General features: G+C 39.5%; 1 protein-coding gene across 4 annotated transcripts; it reads left to right on the top strand.

The window, feature by feature from the left end:
• The first annotated feature begins 27 nt into the window (after positions 1-27).
• znf318 (zinc finger protein 318) lies at positions 28-18,556 on the top strand. Of its 4 annotated transcripts, XR_006927936.1 has the most exons (13): positions 28-467; positions 825-943; positions 1,977-2,613; positions 2,712-4,065; positions 4,162-4,259; positions 8,433-8,532; positions 8,627-8,913; positions 13,242-13,403; positions 14,734-14,824; positions 15,054-15,172; positions 15,741-17,861; positions 17,981-18,068; positions 18,163-18,556. XR_006927936.1 is itself a non-coding variant. In XM_046867121.1 (12 exons), exons 1-11 carry the CDS (start codon positions 210-212, stop codon positions 17,844-17,846), a joined length of 5,331 nt encoding a protein of 1,776 aa, XP_046723077.1. In that variant the 5' UTR covers positions 28-209; the 3' UTR covers positions 17,847-17,861; positions 17,981-18,556. The 4 variants fall into 4 exon arrangements, 2 of the variants coding, with proteins under 2 accessions (XP_046723077.1, XP_046723066.1); XR_006927934.1 differs by having other exon boundaries at positions 15,741-18,068; XM_046867121.1 differs by having other exon boundaries at positions 17,981-18,556.
• The last annotated feature ends 1,368 nt before the right edge of the window (positions 18,557-19,924 follow it).

The raw sequence follows: 19,924 nt of genomic DNA, 5'->3' as shown, positions 1-19,924 counted from the left end.
CCGCCACAGGTGACGTCATTTCCTGTTTGGCTAGCCGAATGGTGGTGCAGGAAGTAGTTAGTGCACGGTTTGATGGCGCGTGTTGAATTTGGAGTAATAATATTATTGTGGAATGTTTAAACGCGTGCGCGAAAGAAATAATAACGGGCCTTAGAGAGGTGAACGGAGGCCACTGGATCCGAATATAGCTGATACGGGCGGCTGGCGCCATGTACCGAGGGCCGAGGCCGCACCGAGGCGCGTATCCTCCTCCTGCAGCGTCCCGCGGCTTCGCTCCGCGCGGCCCGCCTCCCTCGAGCGCATACCCCGGCGCTCCGTACCGCGCCGAGCACGCGCGGGGCACCAACGGCTATCCGCATGCCTACCGCCGACACTCGGAGTTTCCGCGGAGGCGCTATTCATCCCCGGGAAGAGGGTCGGGGGAAGACTTCCGAGGCGACGGGCCTCCCCCTAGAGACTACGGCCATGTAAGGCAGCCTGAATAAAAACACACACTGCTTTTTGGAGGTTACCTGCGTGATGACGCCATGTGTAGACCTGTTCATCATGAGCTGCATCCCAAACTGTACATAAGTAACGTAGTGTGTGCGCATCTCTGTGTAGATATTTGTACTCCGTGATACTGGTTCTCCACGTTTTAGTATTTTTCCTTCTAATACACACGATTCTGCTCCTCATCCTTTGCTGAGATGGACAATGGAATGTGTGTTCAGGCATGTCAGGGAAATCATGTAAAGCTGGATTTCCTTGTCACATATAAATTAAAGTGAAGTAATATCATTAATCTGAAACACTATTAATTTGTGTGCTTACTTTTTTTGCAGAGATATACCCCTTCACCTCCTCATGGTGGTCTCCCCACTGACCATAGTCTTGTTATAACTGTGGGCAACGAGTTGACCAGTTTATCTCAGAGCACAGGAGTGGACATGCCCTATGCCAGGTAAACTTTTTTGTTTAAAAACTGGGTAGAATTGAGTTTTGTTCGTCAGTGATGGGGAGGATCAGGATTAGACAGGAGCTTAGAGTGATATCTGACTAGGGAAAGTGAAATGTATCGCATGAAAGGGAGATCTGCCATCATCTACATACATGAATTCATACACAGTAAGGATTTGCATCTCGATGCATTAAAGATACATATGACGCAGCTACTGATGCGCTGCAATACAATTCCCCCATGACAGTGCGGTGCGATCCGATTTAAACAGTGCAAATCTCTGCAATAGAAAAAATATGATGCTTTGCAGTTCAATATGGTTTTGTGCGTGTTTTTATGTGCGTGTTCTGTGAGGAATGGCCCATCACGTAATTTGTTGACGCAAAATAACCGGGCAGTTAAAGCAAAACTCACCTTTCCGCATCACTAAAAAAAAACGTCGAAATAAAAAATAGCAGATTTTTTCAAACAATCTTTATCCAACTCTTCCGCTGATGACTCGCCTGTTAGTAAAACAGCAGGCTGCAGTTGTGTCGGCGTCAGAGAGAGGGAGAACTACAGACACACTAAGGACCATCTTTCTATTTCAGTCACTGAAAACATGACAACAGATCATTTAAAAAAAAAAGAGACAGTAAGAAAACATGGCGATGGTCAAAAGCGCAAAAGACTTTTTTTCCTTTTTTGTCTGGAGCCCTGAAGAGTGTAATCGTATTTTCAGCCTTTTTTTTTTATTTCAGCCAACAACTGATAAAGCCATTTTCGGCAGCTGAAAATTTGATGCATCCCTAAGAATATTTTTAAACTCTTAAACTAAACTCTAAAACACTAAACTTTTTTTAAACACTTTTAAATAATAAAAGTCTAGCGTATCTACTAATAATTATATATAAATAAATAGTTTTTTACCGATGCAGATACGTGTAAAAAAAAGGGATGCTTCACGATACAAATGCAAACTTTTTCTTAGAAGTTATTAACCGTAAACAATGGAATCTGCCTAAAACTGTGTGCGTGTTGATTTTCCCCCTCACAGAGATTATTCTCCACAACGGTCAAGCTATGAGGCCCATGATGAGCATCGGTTAAGAAGGCACAGTGATAGCCGTTGTGGTAACAGAGGCTGGAGCCATAGTCCGAACAGAATTCACAGCCGAAGTCGTCCTCGCAGCAGAAGCCGTAGCCGCCCGGTGAGTCGCAGCAGGGCGCTGAGCCGAGGACGTAGCAGACCACGCAGCAGGAGTAGGAGTAGAAGCCAGAGCAGGGGAAGAAGTAGAGCGAGGAGCAGGGCAAGGAGCAAGAGTAGACCATGCAGCAGAAGCCGTAGCAGGGCAAGGAGTCGGAGTCAGAGCAGGGGGAAAAGCAGGGCAAGGAGTCGGAGTCAGAGCAGGGGAAAAAGCAGGGGGAGGAGTCGGAGTCAGAGCAGGGGAAAAAGCAGGGGGAGGAGTCGGAGCAGAGCAAGAAGCAAAACAAGGAACAGGCCAAGGAGCCGGAGCCGAAGTGGCACCAGCAGCAGCAGCAGCAGAAACAGCAACAGAGATAAGGAAGACTTTCGAGAGCTTGAAAGGGCCCGTCGACGAAAAGAGCTGGAGGACATGCTCACGATGCCCACTAAGTCCATCTTGAAAAAGAGAGTTGACTCCTCCGAGACTGATTCTCCTATGATCGGACAGGTGGGTATGATTTTGATTTCAATTTCAGTAAATTTGTAACAGGTCAGTTTCAGATTATTTATTTTTGTGTGTGTGTGTGTGTTCTCCATTGGTTTTAGAGTACTGACTCCCCACAAGAGAATCCAGGCAGTGGTCTTTCAAAGGATGCAGAGCAGTTGCTATGTGCAGTGACTAAAACCATGGACCCAGACTTACTGGCTTCAGTGTTGTCTAGAAATTCTAATGCCAGTGCCTTTGAAGAGCTCTTAAGCAAATTACAACCAACCAAAGAGAGCGGGCATGGGTTCTCTCTTCCTCATGAAAGTAGCGGCCAGGAGAATTCAGACCTTACTCAACTTCTCAGTGTGATGGCAGAGGCAGTAGCCCCACCAACAGACAAAAAGAAAAACTTTGTAGATATTGAAGACGAGGAGAAGTTCCTGTATGGGGACGAGGAAGAGGAAGCCACATCCAAGGCAAAAGAAATGCCAAAATCTGGACAGTGTAGCTTATTGAATGTTTATGAGAAACCTGGAGCTGATTTGCTGTATCATGAACCAAGGACTGGTATAGGACATGATCTCCATAGAAAAGAATATGGACGTTCTTTCAGTCAGCATTCTGAAGAGGATGAAAGTCAAATAAAGAAACAGAGCAAATATCGGGATAAGAACTATTCTAAAGTTTTGCCTGGGCAGCATCTTGATGAGGAACCGCAGAGTAAAACACCAGTAACTAGCACTCATGATGCTCAGGTTAGGGCAGAGGTTGAGGAATATGAGAAGATCCAAGACCTCCTTAAGACTATTGGCCTTGACCTGGGCGTAGCTGAGATCAGCAAGATGGCTGCGAGGACTCAAGAGCGCCTCCAGGGTAAAAATCCTGCAAAGTCTTCTGTCAAAAGGCAACAGTCTGACCGGAAACGCCAGAGCCACAGCAGGAGTTCCAGTAGCTCCAGCGGGAGAAAGAGCAGAAGTCGGAGTTCAAGCAGGAGAAGCAGCTGCAGCAGTAGAAGCAGTCGGAGCAGAAGCTATGAGCGCACCTTGAGTTGTAGCAAGAAGAAGTCTGTTCCTCTTGAAAGACGTCCGTTGCGATCAGACAGTCAGAGTAAGAGAGAGGTTCGGCCTGGCACTAAAGCTGAAGAGAGCACGTGGACTCGCACAGGACCACCTCCTCCTGAAATTGGGACTCCCGGAACAAATCATTTCCCAACTCATTCTGCCCACCCAATGCCTCCTTATCCACAAGCACAGTCACATATACCTCCTAATTATCCTCCACCTGGTTATGATCCTTATGGGAACTACATGCCATATATGCCTCAAGGCTGGCCCCTGTACCCTCCTCCTGGAATGCCAATGCCCGCTCCAACACCACCATCTATGAAAGACTACAGCTCCCCTGCCATAGAGCGACCCTTCCTGAAAGTAATCAATACTGTAGCAAACGAAGCCGAAGGGATGGATAAAAAAGGTGAACAGCTTTGTGATCATTATAATTTGTATTCAAAAGAAGTAAATCTGCTGTTTTTTGTTTTAAAATCATGGAATTTTTTCCCCATATCCATAGGTTTAAAGGTGGATCCATTACAGAGCATTACAATTGCATGCAGTGGAAACCAGAGGAGGGTAATTGAAGAAAAGAATAATGCCAATCAGAAGCAAAAGGTAACGACAGGACTGACTTATTAGGAAGCATTGTACCAAATAGGGCTCCAAATAACGATTATTTTGATAATCGATTAATTAATCGAAGGAAAAAATAACTTTTTTAGATGTTTTGCTTATTATAACTATATAAAACCCTATAAAACTTTATGTATAAAAGTGTACTTAAAAAAATTAGAAAAGCCACATATTGAGTTTAACTAGTTTTAATTTTGACATTTTAAAGCTTAGTGGCTGCTTGTTGTTGAGTGAATGGGAAAATTTCTCCTTTGAACAAATTCACTCGTTGGGTTTTTTCTTTTTTTTTTAAAAAAAAGGAAAAAAAACAGCATTTGATTATGCAAGGTCATGGAATTTGTGTACATGAACATTCATATTGTATTTTGCAGATGGCAAGTTCACACTATGCTTAAAATAGTCAATACAAAATAATTAATTTTGTCTAATAATTAAATGATACATGCTTAAATAAAATATACAAACATCGAGAACAATCATTTGAATGTAGTAACGTTTGAAAACAGAAGTGAACTGTTGTAGAAATCAAATGCTAAAAAAAGAGAATGGAACAGACTTGATAAAAAATTTAAATTGTATGTGTGTGTGTGTGTGTGTGTGTGTGTATGTATATATGTGTGTGTATATATAATATATATATATATATATATATATATATATATATATATATATATATATATATATATATATATTACATACACACACACACACACAGGTGCATCTTAATTAATTAAAATATCAATTTTTATTTTATTTTAGTAATTTATTACAAAAAGTGAAACTCCTATATTACAGTGGAACCCGGTTATGTCGATGTCCTAGGGGGACGCCAAAAAGCATCGAGGTAACCGATGATCGAGATAAACGAAAATGAAAATGGCGGCATGCACGTGTTTTTGAAGTTTTTTTTTACACAACAGCGTTGCCGCGATTTGTTTGATGAAGGCATGCTATAAAAATACATACAGTACATGTTTATCTGTCTGGAATCCACCTGCCACGCCCCCTTCGGTGCCCCCTTCAGCGTGGCAGGTGCTTTCTCAGCCGCTTTCTCTGAAGCTCCTGGCTTCAATCGCGCACATATGGTGCTCGTTTATCATCATCACCAGCTCCTATTTAAACTTCCACACTTTCACCGTCCGTTATTGTGGGTATATGTTGGTTCACGGCGGTCGTTATCGCTCATGTGTATCCCGGTACGTGCCTTCCTACCGGCACTCTCTCACCGGCTGCGCTTTTCTTCCAAAGGCCCACCGAGAATTCCCCCCGATCCTGCCGTTGTTCATTCTATGATTTTGCTGCTCATCCCACGTTCTCCCGTGTGCTGTTCAGCGCCGCGCTTCTACTTTCACCTCCTGTTCATCACATAACATTTAACAACAAAAGGCATATGTGCACTAACTAACAGCAGAGATTCACCAGTATACAATACAACACCTGTAGCAGCTGTAAGGCTTGATTTTTCCGCCACTTTCGCGAGTTCTTCTGCGGCTGCACAGTGCCGATCGAGATAACTGACGTTAAATGGATCATTTTTCCCCCCTTGTGCTCGAGATATCAGGGTTCGGCGACATAAAAAAGTTGACATAACCTTAAAAAAATGCTAAGACAAAGCGAGAATTTGGAGGTTCCACTTCAAAAACGTCGACTTAATAGGGTTGTCGAGTTAACCGAGGTCGAGATAAGTGTGTTCCACTGTATATAGATTCATCACACACAGCCTGATATATTTCAGTGTTTGTATTTTCATTTTGATGATTATGGCTTACAGCTAATAAAAACCCAAATTCAGTATCAGAATAGTGTGAAAAAGTTCAATATTGGAGACTCGTGGCGTCTCACTCTAATCAGCTCATTAAATCTGATTCTGAACTCATTAAAGTCTGGTTCAGGCTACACAATCATGGGGAAAGACTGCTCACTTGACAGTTGTGCAGAAGACGATCATTGACAACCTGCACATGGAGGAAAGGTCATTGCTAAAGAAGCTGCTGTTGACAGAGTCCTGTATCCAAGCACATTAATTGAAAAGAAGCCCATTCAAGAATTTGTGGGAGATTCACAAAGAGTGGACTGCAGCTGGAGTCAGTTCTTTGAGAGCCTCCACGCACAGACGTATCCATGGGCTACAACTGACACATTCCTTGTGTCACCTCCTGAACCAGAGACAATGTCAGAGGTGTCTTACCTGGGCGAAGGACAAAAAGGACTGGACTGTTGCTCAGTGGTTCAAAGTCATCTTTTCAGATGAAAGGAAAGAAAATTTGTATTTCATTTGGAAATCAAGGTCCCATAGTCTGGAGGAAGAGAGGAGAGGAACAGAATCCAAGTTGCTTGAGGTCCAGTGTAAAGTTTGTGCAGTCAGTGGTGGGAGTCATGTCATCTGCTGGTGTTAATCCACTGTGTTTTATCAAGTCCAAGGTCAGCATAGCTACCAGGATGTTTTAGAGCACTTCATGCTTCCCTCTGCTAACAGCTTTATGGAGATGCTGATTTCATTTTCCATCAGGATTTGGCACCTGCCCACACTGCCAAAAGCACCAAAAGTTGGTTAAACGACCATGGTGTTGGTGTGCTTGACTGGCTAGCAAACTCACCAGAACTGAACCCCATAGAGAATCTATGTGGTATTTTCAAGAGGAAAATGAGAAACAAGAGACCAAAAAATGCAGATGAGCCGAAGGACACTGTCATAGAAACCTGGGCTTCCATACCACCTCAGCAGTGCCACAGACTGATCACCTTCATGCCATGCCGCATTTAGCCAGTAATTAAAGCAAAAGGAGTACTCAAGTATTGAGTACATATACAGTAAATGAACATACTTTCCAGATGTTGATTGGTCTTATCAAATATTTAAATCTTTTGAGCTTGTAAATTGGTGGGTTTTTGTTAAATGTGAGCCAAAATCATCAAAATTAAAATAAATTAACACTTGAAATATATCAGATCAAATTTTAATGATGTTCTAATTTATTGAGATGCACCTGTATGCATTGGTGTACAAATGCATAATCAATAGCTGAAAACCACAACAGTGACTAAAATGTCATTGTTTACCGCTGCTGTTATTTGCTGCTTTTAGATTTAGCGTTTGTTCACACTGTTTTCATTTAATCCATCACGATTTCGCGAGTGACCTGATTGCGCAACCTGATGCTTGCGAGTCACGACAGAACAGATCCAGTGCGACTGTCACGAAGTTTTTGCTCACCAGGTTGATGTTTCCCTTTCATCCGTGACACCAGTGTGTTTTCTTTTCATGTGCTCGTGCAATACTGTGGTTCTTTCATCCCATACAAGCTCCGCTTTGCATATCTTCCTGGTGCAGTTTTCTTTGTTGCATTTAATATAAAATGCTCCTATGCCTTAGATGACTCGGGACGCACACTTTTATCACACTTCCACCACTTCCACACTTAGTCATGCTAACCTGAAACTTGACCAACCCAACTACTCGATAACGACATTTGTTGACAACGAATTTAATTATCGATTAATTGTTGTAGCCCCAGTCCAAAATATCACATGGTAGCTCATGGCCTAGAATAACCAAACATGTTCAAGGCCAAACTTCTATATACTCTGTTTTATAAGCAGATCATTCTTGACCAATTGGAATGTGGAAGTTAACGTGGAAAAGAATGTTCAAAATGTACATACTAGTATTTAAGTTCAGGTGTCCACAATCTTTTGTCCATATAGTGTATTTAGAAACATAAAATGCATGCAGACAACAATACAGTAATATAAAAAATACTGTACTGTACAGGGGGGGAAGACAGCATAAAGGCATGATTTGGGCTTAAAATTAGTGTTAGGGTTGGAGATGCATGAAATAAAACACTTTAAAGGGCATTTGACCCTCTGTTGATGTGTTTGTTGCACTGCATGGTTCCAGTCTATCATACAGAATATATATATAAAAAAAGAAGAATATGAGGGAACGTCTAACCATGTCAACTAGTCATGACATTTATTATTTACACTTATATACACTTCAACCACCCATGTTTCTCTTTTGCTTAGTTCTTTGGTCATTCAAGGTAGATCCTGTTCTTCACAACTATTAAAAGTGCTTTAAATTAGTTGTTGGCCACTAAAAGCACTTCCTGTGGGCAAATAATATTGTAAATACAATTGTATCATGGCTAGGTAACTGAAGAGCTTGAAAAGCTAAAGAAGGACCGAGATTCCCGATTGAAGAAAAAAGAGAGTCTGATAAAAGAATTGGAGACACTACGAAAACAGCAAGGTATTTCTGTTCATTTATTTGATCTATCATGATGATTTTTTTTTTTTTTATGATCTTTGTACATTCATTGGCATATTCTTGTTCTGTACCATAGGGGAGCTCCTAAGGAAAAAGCGAAGGGAGAAAGATGGCCACAAAGACCCCATCCTTATGGAGCTTGGTCGTCTACAAGAGGACGTGATGGCCCAGATCTCTGTTCTGCGCACTGAACATGGGGCAGCAGAAAAGAAGTATGAAGAACTAGTGAAGGTGGCAACCATCCTGGGGCTGGACCACAGAAACCTTAGGAGCTCGGCAGAACAGACACCATCTCATAGCAAGTCGAAAGAGTCCAGAAGCCCAGAGAAATCTAAATCTGCCTGCATCACATCCTGCCCACAGGTAGAAAACTTTATGCTGCTAGTGGGTAAGCTCAGAGAGCAAGAAACCTGGTGAATCCTAAACTCCCTTCATAATGGTTTATTTAACCAAAGTTATTTCGGTAATTATACATTTTTTGAGTGATGAATAGTTAAGTAAGACAGTTTTTTCCTTGGTTTCTGAACCTGCTTGTGTTATTGGGCAACTGGATATAAAAAGCCAGTGCCCTGGACACATTCTGCTCATCTCAGGTGCCAGAATTAACATTTTATGTTCACTGTAGAACAGTTCTTTGATTTTTTTGAGCTGGTTTTATAATTCATATTCAGTATTTAGTTTACGAACTTAGTTAAAGTATAGGGTTATTTACCAGCTTTGTACTGAGAATGTAAAAGCAATAGGTAATATCCATGCATTGACTAAACATTTCTGCACTCAAAGTAGGATTATAACAAACTGCACTTTAGAGAGTCAATTATTTATTAACTTAAATAGACTATGGCTTAGAAGATGGCATCAATTTATTTAATAATACTTATTATATTGATATTAAATATGTCAAGATCATCTAACAAAGCCATTTTCTTTTTACAAAATCAAATTGTAGTCAGCATGACAGGAAGAGTATATTTTATTATTATAATTATTAGTTTGTTTATTTATTTATTTTTATTTATTTATTTTTTTATCTGTCTGTAGGCTTTACAGGATGAAAAATATACAGTGCCTATCAAGATTGGAAACACCTAGTATTTCATAGTTTTTGAGACACATGCATGTTGTAATTAATATTCCACAATGTAATGAACAGTTAAACTTTTATTTTCAGTCAAAAATCCTCTCTTAGCATGAATAACAACTTTACACACTCTGCATCCAGACAGTATATATATATATTTTTTCTTCAAAACATTCAGCTGAAATACTTTGCCATGCCTCTTAGAAAACTTGCCAAAGCTGTTCTTCACTAAATTGGATATTTCTTTTTGACCTTGTGATCCAGTTTATCCCAGAACATTTCAGTAGGATTTAGGTGCAATGACTGGGCGCAGGCCTTTTGCTCTCTAAATACCATTTACGGAGCTTTGACATATGCTTTAGCTCATCGCGTTGTGTTAAATGGTGAAGTCGTTTCCAATGAGCCGTAGTCCAGACGGAATTGCATGGTGGTGTTCTTTTGGCTGCTCCTGTTAGGGGTCGCCACAGTGGATCATTCATCTCCATACCGCCTGTCCTCTACATGCTTCTTTCAAAGCAACTACCTGCATGTTTTCTCTCACCACATCCATAAACCACCTCCTTGGTCTTCCTATTTTCCTTCTTCCTGGCGGCTCCATTCTCACCATTCTCCTACCAATATAACCCATGTCCCTCCTTTGTACATGTCCCAACCATCTCAATCTCGCCTCCCTCATCTTGTCTCCAAAATGTCCTACATGTGCTGTTCCTCTAATAAACTCATTTCTAATCCTGTCCATCCCCGTCACTCCCAACGAAAACCTCAACATCTTCAGCCCTGCTACCTCCAGCTCCACCTTCTGTCTTTTACTCAATGCCACTGTCTCTAACCCATACAACATCACAGGTCTCACCACAGTCCAGTAAACTTTCCCTTTCATTCTTGCAGATACCCTTCTATCACAAATCACTCCTGCTATCACTCTTCTCCACCCACTCCACTCTGCCTGCACTCTTTTCTTCACTTCTCTAACACACTCTCCATTACTTTGGACTGTTGACCCCAGGTACCTGAACTCCTCCACCTTCTCCACCTCTTCTTCCTGTAACCGCACCACTTCACTGCCCTCCCTCTCATTCACACACATGTAGTCTGTCTTACGCCCACTGACTTTCATTCCTGTCCTCATACATGTCCTGCACCACCCTCACATACTTCTCTGCCACACTTGACTTCCTCATGCAATACCACAACTCCTCTCTCGGCACCCTGTAGTACGCTTTCTCTAAATCCACAAACACACACTGCAGCTCCTTCTGATCTTCTTTATACTTCTCAATCAACATTCTCAAAGCAAATATTGCATTTGTACTGCTCTTCCTCAGCATGAACGGAATTGCATGGTGTTAAAATGTGGAGTGGGAGCAATGTTGGTTCAGGATTCCTTTCGCCCTTTTGGAATAAGTCTTCAACCTTCCCTGCTCCCAAACAACCCCAAACTATTGAGCTTCCACCACAGGGGTGAGGCAGTCTGATCACATGTTCTTCTGTTAGAGACAAAACTGTTGAATTTGAACTCGTCTGTCTGAAGATTTTTATTCTATTTATTCACTGTCCACTTTCTGCATTTATGTTTTTTGCATATAAACAAAAAGGAACATGCATGTGCATCAAAAATGAGACTAGGGTGTTTCCGAACTTTAATAGACTCTGTAGAATCAGTTGACAAGATTTTTGTCTGTTACTAGTAATTGGAAATTTTCACAGGGGAGTTGAGGTTTATGCTCTTTTATCATCCCCTCATTTATCAGTATTGGATCTTAATTTTTAAGTGTTAATGTATTTAAGGCTGAATGACATTATTTCTGATTGTGTTAAAAAAAAAAAGTAAACAACTAAATTGAAAATGGACTACATACACGTGGCAAAATATTAACCTTTAAATGGGGTTTACAACGAGTAAATGATTAAGAAATTATCAAGAATTCAACTTTCTTTTGCAAATGGTGGCACAGGAGGTCTCAAGGGCATTTATATATATATTTTTTAAGAGGGTATTATTTGTTTGCTCTGGAGTGTAATTATACATGTAGTACCAATTAATGTTAATTATTCAGGATGCACTTTATTTTTTTTTTTTTTTGCCATAATGTAAAATAACGGTTGAAAAATGTCTACTGCGTTGTGCTTCTCAATGTTATGATGCTACTTTCAAACATTTATTTATTTTTATTTTTTCTAATCTTACACCCAGTTGCTCCTGAAATCCCTTCAGGAGCAACTGGGTGTAAGATTACAAAAAATAAAAATGATGAGTTTTTGCTTGTAGTTTTCCAAAAAACGTTGTAGGGTTATTTTGTTTTTTGATGCTTTTTTATCAGCCCTAGGTCAATGAAAGGATGGATGAATGGATGGATGAATGGATGGATAAACATAGTAATGTGTCAGTGTCCTGTAAACACTCACTTCAGTTCTCCTGTTCTCAGGAGACCAGTGTGCTAAATTAAACCCAATGCTCACCACCACTTTCAGCTGTAATGAGCCTTGATCATGTTTTTCCGGGATAGTAAATTGTAAGCTTTTAACCAAACACCAAAGAAGGTTCATTCCTTGTGCTTGCTCTGAAATTTGCTTATGCCTATACACATGCAAACTCGCGCACTCACTGATCATGCCCCGCTTATGGGAGCGATACGGCAGTGGCTTATTTGCTAAGAAAATAAGTCATTGACGGTTTCTTAATTTACTCTCAAGGACAATCAGGAGGTAAAGTGATTTCGGAGTCACTAGAGATAAACTGCTGCATACATCTTTATATCTATATAATTTGCACTACTGATCATCTTAAAAAAAGAAAACTACTCTTAGCTTTACTCATAGGTTCTCGGATCTACACTATACGGACAAAAGTTTGTGAACATCTGACCAGTATGTGCTTTTCATTCCATCCTATTCCACATTTAGTCCCCACTTCCTGTTATAATAACCTCCACTTTTCTGAGATGATATATTGATGACAGGGATGTTAGTAAAGTCAGGTACTGATTTTGTGAGGTGAGGAGGCCTGGGGTGCAGTCAGTATTCACATTCATCCCTATGCTGTTCAATAGGGTTGGAGCTCTATAGCAGGAGATCTTCCACTCCAAACCCATGTAAAGCATATCTTCATAACTGCATTATAGAAACACACATGGCTGGAAGAGTCAGATGTCCCTGTTCTTTTGTCCATATAAAGTATCTCTTCTACAAATTGCAACATAGCTGATTGCTGCAAATAGTAATCACTCTCATTACATCAAGATCCTAACTAATATCACTGAATTCTATAAAGGAAAGTGCTTACTTTCATACACTAGAACCATTTAGTCCGGGATTTTTTTCCGCATTACTTTAAAGGTTTGCTATTTGTCTGTGACCTGGATTATTGACCACCTACACACATACATAGTTGTTAGAGCTTAAAACTAGTGCAATGGGTTCCTCTCAGCCGGAGCACAGATGGCCTAAATTACAAAGGTAAGATTACTTTGTCACACTTCAATAATAGGGGAATTAGGGTTTGTTTTGTATATTGAATTTTTTTTTTTTCTTCAAACCTGTTGCTGCTTTTCTTTTTTCGGGCAGATTTCTGGTCTTCTTGCTAATGTGTAATTTGTCCCTCCTCAACTAGGATACCAGGTCCTCAGCTCCAGGACCCAGCACCAGATCGGATTCAGTAAGCGAGATATTTGAGTACTATGATGCAGGAAACCACTGGTGCAAAAACTGCAACGTTACTAGTGGTTCCATGTTTGATTTTTTCACACACTTGCACAGCAAAACGCACAGAAAGGTAAATAGCCATTTTTTATTTATTTATTTTTATTACAGATCAATGCTATTGAACTCCTGTTTGTCAGTTTTAATCATAGTTAGGTCCGTATATGTTTGGATGAAGGCACAATTGTTTATTTTAGCCGTTTAACAAAATGTATTCAGGTTCCAGTTATGTAATGAATATGGGCTTAATATAGTGCACTTTCCAGGAAATAGGCATAAAATTGTCAAAGTCTGCAATCAAGAAACTTCACGAGAGCATATACAGAGGATTCACCACAAAAGCCACCATTTATAAGCCTTGAGAAAAAAATAAAGGCCAGATCAGGTTTGGAAACCAATTCTTTAGACAGATGAAACTAAGATTAACCTGTTTAAAAATGACGGGAAGAAAAAAAGCCTGTACACAACTTGCATTATATTTACAGCATTTAGCAGATGCTTTATCCGGAGCAACTTATATTTATCTCATTCATACAACTGAGCAGCTATAGGATAAAGGGCCTTGCTCACGGTCCCAGGAGTGGCAGCTTGTTGTGGCTGGGATTTGAACTCATGACCTTCAGATCCAAAGTTTCCACACGTTGACCACTATGTTAACACCTCCCAAGACTCCATTGAACAGCTCAGGATCCAAAGCGTACAAAATCATCTTTAAATTATGGTGGAGGATGACATGGGCTTGCATGTCTTCTATTGAGGCACTTGGTCACTGGTGTTTATTAATGATGTGACGGAAGACAGAAACTCCCGGATGAAGTGTACAAGGATCTACTGTCTGGACCGATTCAACCAAATACAGAAAAGTTGATTGAACGGATCTTCACAATATAAATGGACAAAGACCCTAAACATACTGCAAAAGCAGCTCTTTTTTTTTGTGTGTGTAAGTAAAGAAGTGGAATGTTTTGCAATGGCCAGTCTGTCACCTGACAGAAAGTCAGAAAAACTAATAAAAGAACCACAACTGAAGACTGCTGCGGTGATGGACTGGTAAAGCATCACAATGGAGGAACACCCAGTCTTTGGTGATGGTAATGGGTTCTAGAATTCTGCCAGTCCTTCCCAGCAATCAAAAGATTCTCAACCATATTTTACTATGTACATTATTACTTTTGATTATAAATCATTTGTCCAAATAAATTTGAGCCCTTCTGTATAAAAATGTTTGCAATTCCTAAATGTTTCACACATTTTTATTCCTTGAATTAGTGACTTGCGTACAGAGCCATAGTTATGAAGATTGTCAGAGTCCAAATATATGTGGATCAAACTGTACCTGGTTGTTTAATGTTGCGCCGCTGCACCTGTTAATTTGCTGTGTAAATGGTCCGTTTTGTTTGAAGACTATAGATCCCTACATCAGACCATGGGCATCGAATTTGGAACGTGAGAAGAAGCATCTTACAGGAGAACTCATTTCTAAACCTTCAAAAGGTAGAATTTGCACTGTACTATTCTTCACTTTAGTTTGTGTGAGATAAGTAATAAAGTGGCTTGAGTTTAAATCCAGTATTGTAGATATGAAAGAAAACCTGGTGTGATTTTATTTGTGTTTATTTTCATTGTGGTGTTTTCTCACAAAAAAACACTGCAGGGGTAATGTTTATTAATATTTCTGTTACTGAGAATGTGCCATAACCCTTACCGTGTTTCTCTCCTGTAGGCTCGGAATTTATGTTACCTGTGAGGGGATTTTTTTGCCAGTTGTGTAAAGAGATTTTCGGTGACCCTATTTGTGCAGAGGCCCATGTTTTATGTCATGAGCACAATGAACAGTATAAGGTATTTCTTTCTTTCTTTCTTTCTTTCTTTCTTTCTTTTTATATATATATATATATATATATATATATATATATATATATATATATATATATATATAAAAAAACTGGAATATTACAATTTTTACTGTAATTGTGAGGGGAATCGAACACTATACGGAAAGATATCACAGCGACTTACATTTGTCATTCATTCAACTAAGTGGTTAAGGGCCTTGCTCAGGGGCCCATGAGTCTCATCTTGGTGCGGCTAGGATTTGAACTTATGACTTTTGGATCTAAAGTCTAATGCCTTACCCACTAAGCCACCACGTGGAGCTTATTGCAGTAATTCATCCTCAGTAATTTCAGAATTGATGCTAATAAACTTTATTCATGTGTTATTAATGTATTTTGTATGCTATTTTGGGATTAAGAATAAATCATTGTCTTTCTGAATAATAATTCAGAATCCTTAGTGCACACTTTCTAAATATTTTTTACTGTATGCTAGAAATATAAGATCAAGTACATTTTGCAGCTGTACACTATAAAGCGGGTAATTTGTATCCAATTTCTTATTTCCTTAATAGAAACAAATGTACGAGAACCCACTTTATGAACAGCGGAGAAACCTGGATCGCCAAGCTGGCATGGAGAGCGAAAGAAAGCAGACTGAGCACAAACGAAAGCGTGAAGACGACGACTCCCAGGATGAGCAGAAAAACTCCAGCAAAGAGCAAGCGAAAAAGCCCAAATGCAGGAATGAAGACGACGATCGCCTGAAATACGTCAAGGAAGAGGATCGGAAATCGAAATATATCAAAGAGGAGGAGAATAAACCTAAATCGAAGAAAGAGGAGGTTGAAAGGAGCAAAAATAGAAAAGAAGAGGAAGAGAGGAATAGGTATGCAAAGGAGGAGGAGGAGAGGTACAGACACAAGAAAGGGGATGAGGAGAGGTACAAGTCTGAAGTAGACAAATACAGATACAAGGAAGAAAATCGGTACAAGTACAGAGAGGATAATGAGAAGTATAAATACGGAAGGGAAGATGAAAAATCTAAGTATCGGAAAGAGGATGACAAGAAATACAAATACGGCCATGAGTCTGAGGAAGAGAGGAGGCCAAAATACAGGGAGGAGGAGGCGCAAAAGTTGCTGAAATCCAAATGGGAGGAAGACGAAGAGGAGGATGAGGAGGAAGAGGAGAGGCCCAAATACGGCAAAAGGGAGGATAAAAAGCAACACCAGAGAGGAGGGCGCAAAGATGAGAGAGAGAAGTGTTCTTTAAAAGATGCTAAGGTTGACCTCGAGAAGTCTAGTGAGCTTCCAAAGGTTCTTTGCGGGCCGAGTCCAGCGATGCTTGCAAAACTTCGAAAAAAGAATGAAGACTTCACTTCACGTCCTGCCCTTGGAAAATTCACTTGGAAAAAGGCTGAAAAGACGTCTCTGGAGAAGGAGGCCGAGAAAATTGCTGAGCAGTTTATAAAGGAAGATGAGGAGAGCGTTGTAGCTGCAGGAGCAAGTAAAAACTCTGAGGACCAGGATGCTTTTGCCAAGTCTGTGGCTGTTGCCAAGAGTATTGCTATCAAACTTTCGGGTAAAACGGCTATCGAACCTTCCCAAGAATGGGTAGCCTTCAACCAGAATAAAACTCGTCCTACTTTACCCTTCCCTTCTAATCCTTTGAGGAAATCCAACGTTGGGCTCCAAAACAAACCGGTTTCTGCCGACACATCCTCCTCGGCTGTTCCAACCATGGACTCGAGCAGCGCATCATCTGAAACTGAGACCAAAAAACAAGCAGAGAATGAAGACGTTATGTCAGCTGATCTAATCTCCAAGGCTTTCGGTGGTGAGGAGGTGAAATTGGACATTCCATGTGATAGCTCACCCAGTCTTGCATTTGCTTCTGACTCTGTACCAACTCCTTCAACTGTATCAACTCCATCATGCAGAGTACAGAAGCTGGAGCCTGTCAAGGTAAAAGCTCCTGTTGAACGTATGATTACTCTTGAGTCTGATGTAGCTGCTCCTGGAGTACCTGAGGAGGAACACAAGCTAACAGTCATGGTCCGTCCTCCTCCTCAACTTCAGACCCTCAAAAGTTCCTCTTTTGCAAAAACAGTCAAGCCAAAATCAAATCTAGCTGCAGCAAAAGCAAAAGACTTGTTTAACATTTTCTATGGCTGCAGCGCGATGACTAGCAGCAGCGCAATGACTAGCAGCAGTGCTTCTAGAGCTGGCAGTAAGGTTGGCTGTAAAGTGGCCTCTAAACCTGTTTCAGGACTTTTGGTGACCACTGGAAATAAAGAATCAACACAGGAGCAGGATCCAGACTCTCAACACGTAACTGAGGTCTCCAGTTTGAAGTGTGAGCAGCCATCTGAGGACAAAGGAGCAAAGTCTGAACCACCGATCTTTGAGCTTGAAGTGGAGCCACTTGTAAACTTAAGAACTGAAAAGCAAAGTGAAAGCCTGGAAATGGCAACAGCTGATTGCAAGAATGGATCCGATCCTCTAGATTGTTTAGCCAGTTCAGAAATGTTGGAGAACATCGAGATGATCGAAACCAATGATAACCAAAATCCCCTTGACTCTGAAGAGGCGATGACGCTCTCGTTTTCCCCACCACCAGGTTCTTTCACCGAGCAACTGAACTTGGACACATTTGAGTTCAGCTTTGATTCTTTGTAAAGAAACCTCCATCCAGTAGGTTTAGGGGCTGTGCATGAAACCTGCGAATGTTTCAGTATCATTTGATCTGAAAACTTTTCATTTGTACGATTTTGGTTGAGATGTTTCATGTATTTTCTCAAACTCTTTGGCAGGTAATGTCAGTGAAATGATGGACTGACAAGCACTCATTCTGGAGAAAAGGAGATTCCACTGAAAGAATGAGCACTGTCTCAGAATCAAGTAATGAACCATTAGCATATGTAAAATGTTGCACAGTTTTTGTTTAAAGTACAGGGTTTTGAACTCCCTGCTTTTTTTCTTGCTTTGTTTGCAGCTGAAACAGTTCCTTTAAAAAAAAAAAAAAAAAAAAAAAGGTAATGTAGACCATCATTTTATATCATTTGAGAGTGATTAAAGTTCAAGTGTAAAATCCATTCATCCTCCCACTTAAGTAAATCAAAGATATTTTAATACAGGAGCCACAGAGATCCAAGGTCAGAAGAGAAAAAGAGTTGGTGAGGAGCTCATGCTACGGGGACAAAAAATGTCTTGAAATGTATTTGTACTTTTGAGTCCAGCTGTTTTCTCTTCACAGCTTTTGTGAGAACTGATGCAAATCTGAGATGACAGTCCTGTACCCTGTTACTGTATACTGTTTCTGTAGTACTATTGGTTGTTCTGTAGTTTTTGGTGTATAAGGTCTAGTTGAAATAAATTTAATTGGCTTCCTTTTTGTGTATTAATCATGTAGATGTATATCTGTGAAATATTTAGGATGCCTGTACCTGAAAATGTTTTTTTTTTTTTTTTTTTCTCTTCATGAAAGCTTTGCTTATGTGCAGTGTTTTTTCTAAAGTCTGTCTGTACATATTAATTGTTGTCATTTATTACAAGTCTTAGAAATTTGTCTTGAATAGATTTATTTTTTAAAAGCTAAAAGAATTCTTCCAGGCAGAAGTGAGCTAAGAATATTATAAACAGTATTTGTAATTTTACTCAGCACATTATACCTTTTGGCAAGACAAAAAACTTTACTTATAGAAGTTTGATTTATAGATAAACTGAAATTCATCGTTGCATTCCACACCTATAGATGTTTCTCAGAGGCTGGAATACAATTCAGTTGCTTTCATTTTTGCAATCAAATCCTTTTGCACCAGAGAACCGGAATGCTTTGTGAACACAAGGTAAGTGTGTGTGTGTGTGTGTGTGTGTGTATCACTGTCTTTACGTATGGGCCAGGAGCTTTCAGTGGTCTTTGATTTTTTTTTTTTTTTTTTAAGTTATTTGTTTATTTATTTTATAATTGAATTTAAATCTTGAATAGGTTTTAATCCATACCCACAAGACTCAAAAAAACAAGGCAGCTTCGAAAGCAATGCAAATTAGGACTGTTACTGGAAAGATTGGGAATCATCATAATAGCCAGAATTTTATTATAAATCTTTGAATAATGAGGGCTGCAAAATGTTTGAAAACCCCTGATGCTTGTAAACATATTAAATAACTTCCTAAATTGAGAAAGCTGCTGGTTTTAGAGTAAAATAAAATTGATTTATTCTAACATGCCATTTTGTCTTTATTGTTAAATATGAGGGGACTGCTCATATTTGTCACATATGTCTGCCGTTTAGCCCCTAGAGGGCGCAATTTAAATACTTGTTTATGTGCGTGTGTGTACATTTTATTTATATATATATATATATAAATTTTATTAGGGAAGCAGAGATATTTGGCGTTATAGTGTAACAGAATTATATCTACATATCTGTTAATCCCAGCACTTTAACATTACATTTAACTACCATGAGTAAAAAATGCCAAATATTTGAATAATGGAAATTGTCTTATCCTAAGTTTTATTGGATATTGTTACTCTTGCAGGAGGTTTTGGTCATATGAATTCTGGCCGTCAATTTACAGAATTTATATATATATATATATATATATATATATATATATATATATATATATATATATTATATATATATATATATATATATATTATATATATATATATATTATATATATATATATATATATATATATATATATATATATATATATATATATATATATAAGTTGTGTTTATGGTT

The sequence above is a fragment of the Silurus meridionalis genome, chromosome 2 (assembly GCF_014805685.1).
Source record: "Silurus meridionalis isolate SWU-2019-XX chromosome 2, ASM1480568v1, whole genome shotgun sequence".
Lineage (NCBI taxonomy): Eukaryota > Metazoa > Chordata > Actinopteri > Siluriformes > Siluridae > Silurus > Silurus meridionalis.
The sequence above is the reverse complement of the archived record's forward strand: the minus strand, read 5'-3'. Positions and strand labels throughout refer to the sequence as shown.

Bases quoted from the DNA above. Each gene is read 5' to 3' on its own strand.
- znf318 (XM_046867121.1), top strand. From the start codon at position 210: ATGTACCGAGGGCCGAGGCCGCACCGAGGCGCGTATCCTCCTCCTGCA. The intron at 2,614-2,711 runs GTGGGTATGATT...CATTGGTTTTAG, and splicing joins ATTCTCCTATGATCGGACAG to AGTACTGACTCCCCACAAGA. The intron at 15,173-15,740 runs GTATTTCTTTCT...TTTCCTTAATAG, and splicing joins AGCACAATGAACAGTATAAG to AAACAAATGTACGAGAACCC.